This window comes from Malus sylvestris, chromosome 10 (assembly GCF_916048215.2).
Source record: "Malus sylvestris chromosome 10, drMalSylv7.2, whole genome shotgun sequence".
In the NCBI taxonomy this organism is placed as follows: domain Eukaryota; kingdom Viridiplantae; phylum Streptophyta; class Magnoliopsida; order Rosales; family Rosaceae; genus Malus; species Malus sylvestris.
Genome location: NC_062269.1, coordinates 29,363,810 through 29,374,565, shown reverse-complemented (window position 1 = coordinate 29,374,565; position 10,756 = coordinate 29,363,810). Strand labels below are relative to the sequence as shown.

Here is a 10,756-nt window from a genome sequence, read left to right as displayed (position 1 = left end):
ATCGACGATTTTACTTATGCCAACGACATGTCGTTGCTCGCTTTTGCCATTGACTTCAAGTTGCTTTTGTTATTGGCCAAGAGATGCTTTTGAATTTGAAAAGTCAGTATTACCTTACATCCATAGTTTTGGAGTGAAATTCCTCATTCAACTGTTAGAGTTGGTTTGCCACTCAATATTACGATTTGATAATATTTCTCTTCACTTGAAAGTACGAGGTCTTAGGTTTAAATCTCATGGATGTCGAATTCGATACCAAATTAGGTTACATATTGTGTGGCTTAGTCAAACTCCCTCATCCCATAGTGTAAAAATATTGATGTACTAAAAAAAAAATTGTTAGGGTTGGTTTGAATGTGCTACTCTATAAAGCGCTTTTACTCACTAGAGTTCATTGTTCATAGCACTTTATAATATCGGTTTTATAAGAAATATTTGTCAAATAACCATTTTGTTAAACTAAAGTGTCTTTACTCATTTGGAAGTGATTTTGGTTCTTTCAAAAGCACATTCAAATGATCCCTTAAATGGTTCTTGAATTTGCAGGCGAGTTTAGTACGGTTACCATACCAAATTCTCATACCAATTATCATACCAACATTTTGGTATGACAATGTCTAGTATCATTATTTCGGTATGCTATAAAATTCAATTGGCATACGGTATGCCATAAAATTCGATTGACATGGTAATATAGTATCGTAAGCATTGTGCCAATTTGGTATTGGGCTATCTTATATTTGGGCCCAAAAAAAGTTTTGTTTCATTTTTTTGTTAAGTAGCCCACATATTGAGATGAAACTCAGTATCATCTTTAACTTTTGAAATAATCTAATATACCTATAACCTACAACCAAGAAATCATCATTCTTCATTATTTCACACACATTTATTGTAACATCCCACAGGGGAGCGATCCTTAAATGTATATTTCCATCCTTACCTAGCACGAGATCTCTTGAGAGCTCATTGGCTTCGGGTTCCGTAGGAACTCCGAAGTTAAGTGAGATCGCAACGAGAGCAATCCCATGATGGGTGACCCATTGGGAAGTTCTCGTGTAAGTTCCCCGAAACAAAACTGTCAGGGCGTAGTTAGGTCCCAAAGCGGACAATATCATGCTACGGTGGAGTCGAGCCTAGGATGTGGTGGGGGCCCGGGCCGAGATGTGACAATTTGGTATCATAGCCAATCTATGGTCGAAAGTGTGCCGACGAGGACGTCGGGCCCTTAAGGGGGTGGATTGTAACATCCCACATCGCCTAGGGGAGTGATCCTTAAATGTATATTCTCATCCTTACCTAGCACGAGTCCTTTTGGGAGCTCATTGGCTTCGGGTTCCGTAGGAACTTCGAAGTTAAGCGAGATCGCAACGAGAGCAATCCCATGATGGGTGACCCACTGGGAAGTTCTCGTGTGAGTTCCTAGAAACAAAACCGTGAGGGTGTAGTCGGGGCCCAAAACGGATAATATCGTACTACGGTGGAGTCGAGCCCGAGATGTGGTGGGGGCCTGCGCCGAGATGTGACATTTATCAAGTCAAACCATGCATCAAGTATTAAAGATAAAAGTTAGGGTCACAATCCAAATCAAATATAAGCTAAAAAGACTTTGAGTTGCAAACTAAATGAAATAGAAGTTGTATTCTTTTCCACTTGTAAATGAGAGGTCTAAGGTTCGATTCTCATCAGAGGCAAAGTTGAACCACATTATTATGACAAACTCATTGTAAGGTTTAACTCATTTCCCCACCTTTCTAGTGTAGATACTATCCTTAATTTGTTAAAAAAAAAAAGAAGTTAATAATTAGTATTATATAATGGAAATTGCTATTGGCACTTTAAAATTCTTATTATACACTTCAAACTTTTAATATATAATAAGGGCACAAAAAAATATGATACTGTATGATAAGAGTATGATACGATAGAATGACAAAACATTCCACCCCAAACTATATCGGATGAAATACTCAATGAAAAGATAGATGTCAACTTGTGAGACAATTGCGTCGACCCGATTTTTTTCGACCCAATTTATTCAATAAGATTGAGCCCGAAGGCTAGGTGACCAACAAAGTGCAATAAATGTAACTTTTATAATGTAGGGAAAATTACATCCTTGTTAGAATTTGGCTCCTAAACACACAAAATTAAGTCAAATTGTCACCTCTATCAATTTTGAGAAATCCTATGAGAATCTAACTTTTAAGAGAATCTTCTTAGCATTTCTCATCAAAATTTTATCGCAATGTAAAAATTGCGTGCAACTTTTAAGACACAAAAATCAAACAAAATCAGTTGACCTGTTGCAACAAAAATTTAATTGAGAATGGCTTAACATTTTTTAGATGGCCATTTTAAACATAATCTGTTGTCCAAGTAGCACTTGTGCAGTATCCCGAAACCTATATCGAACTTGGTATGAGATTGGAAACTAATCATTGTGTTTCATCAAATAGTTTAATTTTCTAACAATGTTGATCTACAAACTATTGCAAAATTATGACATCATGCTAAAGATATTGTATAAAGTTTGCTGACCACATTAATAGAAGTAAATCCCTAGATATTGTACAAAGTGTTAATCTAGAGTCCTAGATCACGTATGTAATCTAATCTCATATAGGACTCTTGTTGAAAATGTATTATATAATCCTCATACGATAATGAATGAAGTGTGAATTCCAACAATTTCTCTTTATCTGGTTTATGTTTCCTACCCTATTGTTCTTCACTTTCTACATGGTATCATCCCTTTCTGGCTTTATTGCTTCATAACCAATCTTCACCTTTTGCTATGTCAACCTCTGGTGTTTCTTCACCTTACTTACCTGGCCCAAATGTTGATCAATTTCTAAAACTAACGGAGACAAATTATCTCAACTGGATGCGTCAACTTCGTCTGTTCCTTATCGGGCATGATTTATGGAAATTCATTGATGGCTCTTTTCCTTCACCGCCGAGTACAATCACCATCACCACTTCTGCTCCTCCACGCACCACAACCGACTCTGATGGTTCTTCTACTGATGTTACATAGGCCATTCTCTCATCTGTGGTCCCTAACCCTGCATACCTCACATGGTACCAACACGATCAATTTGTTGTAAGTTACATCACCTCCACTCTCTCTGAACCTGTTCTTGCCTTAACGGTTAGCCATGACATGGCCAAAGCCGTTTGGGACTGCCTAGGGGAACATTTCTCCCAGAACTCTATCGCCATCGTAGCCAACCTCTGTTTCCAATTACTAGATCTTCATAAAGGCACCCGTTTCGTCTCTGAGTTCCTGCAACACACCAAGAATCTCGCTGATGAACTCGTTCATGTTAGATAACCTGTTTTTAACAACGACTTGGTTTTCATGGTACTTTGGGAGTTAGGACCCGACTATTGTATGCTCTTTACAACCGTCATTAACTCGAAACCTTTGCCATCCTTCACCGAGTTACACACACGGATTCTTGCTTTTGATCTTCAGAACCCCAACGGCTCATCCACTTCAACTACTACATAGACAGCTCTCATCACCACCCACCAACAACCCCAAAACCATCCCCTTGGAAATCAATCTCATCCACTTACCAAAGGTAGCTGGCAAGGTCATAAATGAGGATGTGGAAGACAACATCGCAGCAACAATCATGGTCGTAACGGTCGTCAAAATCACGGCAACTGGAATGCACCCTTCCACCCTTGGAATGGGCTGAATACGAATGACCCTCCTCGTGGCATGCGATGCGGTCAGTGGAACTCACAAGGCTTATTGGGCTTAGTCCCTGGCCCTTGGTGCCCCAACTGTTTAACGAATCAACACTCAACCCAACAGTGTCCTCATCATTATCATGGGCTTGATTTTTTTCCACCTTTTGCTGGCTCCCAAGTCATGCAATACCTGAACCCCACGTGGTGCCCAGACAACGGTGCCCATCACATGACCGGTGATCCTATCACCCTCCAATATCCGCAACATTACAATGGTAATAATTCGGTTCAATTGGGTAATGGTGACCATTTTAACATAACGTCCATTGGTAATATTCCTATTTCTCTTAATTCTTTCCCCTTCACACTTAAAAACGTTTTTCTTGTTCCATCTCTTTGCAAAAATCTCTTATCTGTGGCTCGATTTACCGCCAATAACAATGTTGTTATATGTTTATTTCCTCAATTTTTCCGTATCTATGACTCACTCTCTGATTCCCTACTTTTTCAAGGCTCATGTAAAGATGGTTTATATCCATTGTCCCTTCCGTCACCTCACGCACTCACTGCCCTCTCCACTGTCTGGCATCAGCGTCTTGGTCACTCGTCTGCATCAATTTTATCTCGTTTAGGTTCTACTTTAGGTTTTAAATTTTCAATCTCATTTCCCTTTTGTAAAAGCTATGCGTTGAGTAAATCAACTCAGCTTCCCTTTCATTTACATAATAAACGTGTGTCAATTTCGTTTTATTTAATACATTCTGATGTTTGGATGTCTACGGTTGATTCTATTTCTGGCTTTAGGTATTATGTGCTTTTCACCGATGATTATTCTCGTTACTCATGGATTTATCCAATGAAAAGGAAATTTGAAGTTTTTCATCATTTTCAAACCTTTGTGGCTATGACTAAAAATATATTTAATATGCACATAAAATTCCTTCAAAGTGATGGAGGCACTGAGTATGTTAATAATTCTATGTCTAAACTATGTCGTCTTTTTGGTATTCAACAACGTCTTTCCTGTCCTTATACACCACAACATAATGGCTTGGCTGAGTGCAAGCATCATCATATCGCCGACATGACGCGTACCCTACATGCCGCTGCACACGCCTCACTTAAATTATGGGTGGAAGCAGTGCTCACCGCTGTTCATCTCATTAACTTACTTCCCACTTCTACACTTCGTTGGTCTACCCCTCATACACTTTTGTTTGGTCGATCCCCATCCTATTCTCACTTACGCACTTTTGGTTGTTCCTGTTTTCCATTTCTTGGACCTTATGTTAAGAATAAATTAATGAACCAATCCATTGAATGCGTTTTTATTGGGTATAGTGCTAACCATAAAGGCTACCGCAGCCTTGATATCACTACGGGCCGTGTATACATTTCCTGTCATGTTGTTTTTGACGAGACAACTTTTCCGTATCAACAGGTCAAGCCTTTAGCCCCTGCTTCTTTTGTTGAATTAGACCTATTTCCAATTGATGATAGCTACCCAGCGCCTGTACCACTAGGCCAGCTGTCCCCGGTAGCAGGCCCATTGTCTGCCCTGCCTTTTGAACCCTTATCTCCCGTTCTCGTGTCGTCACCTCCTCGGCCTCCTAGTGCGTCAGCACTTAATTTGGAACCTGCCATTTCCAATAGGCCTGCTTTATCTCAACCTGTGGGTCCTGCTCCTCATGCACAACCCACTCATCCTATGGTCACCAGAACCAAAGTTGGCACTCGACGACAAAAAACATGGACTGATGGCAGTGTTATGTATCCCTTACCCCATGCATTACAAATTTCTTTGTCTACTGATGAGTGGTGTTTCTCTCAGGCTAATTGTAAACATGAGTGGTGCGATGCTATGTCTGACGAAATTAATGCTTTAATGAATAGTCAAACTTGGATACTTGTTCCTCCATCGCCGCATCAAAATAAAGTGGGATGCAAATGGGTCTTCCGTATTAAACGAAAGCCTGATGGCAGCATCGACCGCTACAAGGCGCGTTTGGTAGTAAAAGGATTTCATCAACAACCTGGCATCGATTATGGTGAAACTTTCAGTTCTGTGATCAAGCCCGCAACCATCATAACTGTTCTCTCCCTTGCAGTTTATCAGGGATGGGAACTTCGTCAATTGGACGTTAAAAACGCATTCCTCTATGGCCATTTGACTGAGGAAGTATATATGTCGCAGCCACCGGGGTTTGTTGACCTTCAACGTCCTCATCACGTGTGTTGTTTAGTCAAGGCACTTTACGGTCTCAAACAAGCTTCGCAAGCATGGTTTCACCGTTTTAGTTCATTCCTGCTGAGTTATGGGTTCCGCCAAAGTCATGCCGATAATTCCTTATTCATACTTCGTCATCAATCTCACATTATCATCTTGCTACTGTATGTTGACGACATCGTTCTCACCGGTAGCCACCACCACATCTTGCAACAGTTTGTCTTCCACCTTGGCCAAGCTTTTAATCTCAAAGACCTAGGTCCTTTAACCTTTTTCCTAGGCCTGCAGATGCATCGCACAGATCACGACATTCACATTTCTCAGACAAAATATGCTTCTGACTTGTTGCATCGTGCTCAAATGCTAAAGTGCAAGGCCAGCTCCACTCTTGTGGCTGCTAAACACATCATCTCTGCCCACATCGGTGACATGTTAGCTTCACCATCGGAATATCGCTGCCTCTTTGGCTATCTACAGTATCTTACGCTCACTCGGCCGGATATTGCCTTTGCCATCAACAGTGTGGCTCAATATATGAGCATTCCTCGGGTTCCTCATATGGTTGCAGTTAAACGTATTCTACAGTACGTTAAGGTAGGGGTGGGCAGGGGCCGGGCCGGGCCCAAATTTAGAGGGACCGGATCAGACCCGCTTAAAAAAGAAACAGGACGGGTCGGGTCGGGCATTGCAAATCTGATAACTGGAACCGGACCTAACCCGACCCATTGGAAATGGGCCGGTTCGGGCCGGTACATGGGTCCTCTATTTTTTTTCCCACCCAAACCCTTTGTTGCCAGCGCCGCAGTCTGATTCCCTTGCTTGTCGACTTTTGAGAAAGATGACGACGGCGGTGGCGGCGACAATAATGATGGATGATCGGACCGCGATGATGGGGACGACGTTGAGTTTTGAACCGGCAGAGACACCACCCAACACCTGCTCGTCATTCAATCCACCATCATAGAAAACCCCTAAATTAGTAACCCTAGGCCCTAAAACAACACAATAGATGGGACACCCCAACCTCGAAATCACAACACATCAAGAACAACCAGAAAATCTTAGATAGAAAAGAGGTAGCCTCACCTGAGTTCTAAGTAAAGCTTAAAGCTCTCAGACTCTATGGAAGAACACCTCATAGTGCTCTAATGGTGCATGCAAAACCACCATATAATTCCTTGTGTCCTATAAGTCTCGTAAGTAGAAGTTTGGATGTTTGATTTGGACAAAAATGGCGTGGGTGAAGGTGGTCTCCTTCTCGAAGCTTAGAGAGAGAGTTTAAATGTTATAGAGAGAAAGTGAGGCTGCTCATAAGGGAAAAATGGTGTGGGTCATGAGTGAGGGAAAGTTGCAGACATGAGGGAAAAAGGGTGTGGGTCACAGGTGATGGAAAGTAACTTGACTTTGGGCCGAGTGAACAAACTACTAATAGTGAGAATAGGGAGAAACGGGTCCAGCCGGGGCCCTGTTTTCTCAAGCCTTTGCACCCGCCCCGCCTCGATAATTTTGTGAACCCGCCCCGGCTCGTCCCGTTTTGTCTTTACAAATTTAAGACCCACCCCGTACCCACCCCGAACTGCATAGAACTGACTCGCCCCGCGGGCCTAGGGCCTGTTTGCCCACCCCTACGTTAAGGGCTCCCTTAACCAAGGTTTATTCCTCACACCACAGCCCCTACACTCTCGTATTTCGGCTTACTCAAACTCCGATTGGGCTGGTTGTGTTGACACACGACGATCCATGACATGTTATCTTGTTTACCACGGTACCAATTTAATCTCTTGGTGTTCAAAGAAACAACCCACAATTTCCAAGTCAAGTGCGGAATCCGAATATAGGGCTCTGTCTCATGCTTGTGCCGAGACTACGTGGTTATCCTACTTATTTTATGAGTTAGGTATTACTCCAGTTTTCCCAGCATATCTTTACTGTGACAACTTAAGCGCCACCTATATGGTGGCGAACCCTGTTTTTCACGCACACACTCGGCATATTAAGCTCGACTATTACTTCATTCGTGAACGCGTAGTTGTTGGCAGCCATTAAGTCCATTACTTACCATTTGTGGATCAACCCGTTGATTTTCTTACTAAAGGGTTGCTGAAGTCGTTCCACCAGCAGCTATGATCTAAACTTGTCCGTCCTCTGTCGTCGAGTTTGCCGGGGGGGGGGGGGTGTTAATCTAGAGTCCTAGATCACGTACACTATTCATTTGCTACTTGTATACTTAGAATATTCTCTCATGTAATCTAATCTCATATATAACTCTTGTTGATAATGTATTATATAATCTGCATACGATAATGAATGAAGTGTGAATTCCAACAATTTCTCTTTATTTGGTTTATGTTTCCTACCCTATTGTTCTTCACTTTCTACACAAAGTTTGCTGACCACATTAATAGAAGTGAATCTCACTTATGTATGTGAGATCAACTTGTATTAGAAAGATGATCATCAACGTAATATATAAATTTGGTCCACATAGCAATACTCTAATTATTTTACAGAGTCTTGTAACGAATTGGAAAAGTAAGACAACCAGGAACTTATTAAAATAAAATGGATTTTGACCTTGTATTAGAAACCTAAACCCTCAAACTTCATAGCTTTTGATTTAATGGGGATACCAAGATGATATTGTTTCCAACATCTCACGCATCATGATATAACTTTACCACATCACTACTCCTAATAAGTTTGACAAACTACCACTTTAGCGTTTCAGTTTCACGTAATTCAATCAAGATCCACAATGTTTGAGGAAAAAAGATTAGACAAAATGCCCACTAACCCACATGTGCACTCATAAAAAAGAATCAATTCAACTTGGTTTCCAAGTCAAGAAATGGAGATTGCATATTATTCGGTTTATGAGATGGGACTTGGGAGTACTTCCTTCTTACTTCTCTCTGACTCCAACAACTTGCACGTGTAATTTGAATCGTTTTTTATGCTTCATGCCTTCAAAGTTCAAACACAAACAGATGTACAAGAACCAAATCCATTCAAATTTGAAAGTAAAGACGACAAATTACAAATTAAATTTCTTCCCTTTTGCCTTTTTGTGTCTTTTGCTTTTTCAGCAAACCTTCTATAATTCTTATCAACCTTCAATATTTTCCAATACCGATAATTTGGAAGTAATCTTTGTTTCCGGATTTCGAATCACAAACGAAACAACAGAGTGCGAAAACTCGAACTCGGAATTTACTCTTTTTTTCAAGTGTGTGTTCAAAATTTTCTTGTATTCATGATCTTAATTTTGTGTTTAACGTTCTTTTGCTTGTTTTGAATTCTGGAAGTGTATCCGAAGGTGAAGGTGAGGCTACATGATCAACAAGAAGATCAGTTTTCTCCACAAGATGATCACAGAAAGTTGCTGTTGGCAAACATCCATGCAGGTGTAATTTCCAGGTTTTTCAAGAACGAATACAAGTTACGTAGAAGATATTCTCGACGGATATTAAAACCATGCATATCGAAATTCAATTTATAAATAGTTGAACTACGATATAATTTCCATTACTTCTCGAGAATTATTAAGTTGATTTAAGCAAAAAAATATGATTCGTATAGGACGATACCTAAGTTTCATACGTATATTTCGCAGCGAAGGAGATTAAAAGTTGTTCTTCACCATTGCTTGCCAGATTAACCATGGAGGCTTATGCACCTAAGTTACCTAGACAATCAATTTCTTCATCCAAAGGTTGAGCTTTAGCTTTAAAAAATTTACCCTTCTGGTTATTACCATCTAAATTTATCTGTACTTGTTAATGACAATAGAGAACAGCAAAAATCTTGGCAAGGCTACAACACCAGATGCTAAAGCTTGCTTAGTCCTCCGTCCTCGCGCCGTGTTATCGAGTCCTGGTAATTTGATCTTCTGAGATTCTTCTTTCATCAGAATTTGTATATTTCACGCAAAGGATCGAGGTTTTTTATTTTTCGATTTTTTGGTTTTCAGAAAATGATGGGATGATTGGAAGCATAAACAAGATAGTCGATCGTAAGAACTCACCGGCTATCAAAGTGCAAAACCCTAATACTGCTACCAGTTCTGCACAAAGGCCCCATCAAGAAGCCAAGAAAGCTCCAAGTCAGGCGAAGAAGAAGGCAACTGCAACTGCAAGGCCTATGGCTATGAACACGAACAAAGGCTCCAATATTAAAACATTATTTAACAGTAATAATGGCGATGTGAAAAGTAAGTTTCAGAAACCCTTGGTGGGAAAACAGCATGCAAGTCTTGGAACGTGGAAACCAAGTTTCACTTCAAGTTAAATTTCGGTGTGCTAAATGATTTGTTTCTTTCATCATTTGAGCTTTGTTAAGGTGTGATGTATTTCACTTGTGAGAATTTATATATCCAGTTCTTCTCTTATTCTGCTATTGTAAGTCGATAAACGTAAATTTGTCATTTGGATTTTAGATTTTAACTTTCGAGCTTTGTCCAACGTACAAAGACAAGACATTACTAAACTTATTGGAAATGATACAATTATTTGTTTCTTGAGAAAAGGAAAAACATGGCTTCATTGGTGCGGAGATGGAGAGTGGAATTTTGGGTATAAAGAGAAAGTACTTAAAAAAACATGCTCGCGAAAAATGCTTTTAACTATTTTTAAAACACTTTGAAATAAGCCATTGTTCTCTTTCTTTCATTTGGTTAATTGGGCTAGTCTATCACAACAGGCCCAAACCTAGTATCCCCTATCTCCAAAATTGGGACGGCCCAAATCCAAAAAGACCTCCACGTCATTAAAAAAAGGAAACAAATAAAGAAAAGAAAAAGAAATAAAATAAAGAGTAAATTATAAT

At 40.1% G+C, this 10,756-nt stretch overlaps 1 protein-coding gene across 4 annotated transcripts; it reads left to right on the top strand.

Moving 5' to 3' along the window:
- Positions 1 to 8,844: 8,844 nt before the first annotated feature.
- On the top strand, positions 8,845 to 10,319 carry LOC126585153 (uncharacterized). Of its 4 annotated transcripts, none has more exons than XM_050249546.1 (5): positions 8,845 to 8,952; positions 9,238 to 9,336; positions 9,546 to 9,644; positions 9,722 to 9,808; positions 9,903 to 10,319. In XM_050249546.1, the coding sequence occupies exons 1-5, from the start codon at positions 8,886 to 8,888 to the stop codon at positions 10,217 to 10,219; spliced, it is 669 nt and encodes a 222-aa protein (XP_050105503.1). In that variant the 5' UTR covers positions 8,845 to 8,885; the 3' UTR covers positions 10,220 to 10,319. The 4 variants fall into 4 exon arrangements, with proteins under 4 accessions (XP_050105503.1, XP_050105504.1, XP_050105505.1 ...); XM_050249547.1 differs by having other exon boundaries at positions 9,238 to 9,370; positions 9,586 to 9,644; XM_050249548.1 differs by lacking the exon at positions 8,845 to 8,952 and adding an exon at positions 8,959 to 9,119.
- The last annotated feature ends 437 nt before the right edge of the window (positions 10,320 to 10,756 follow it).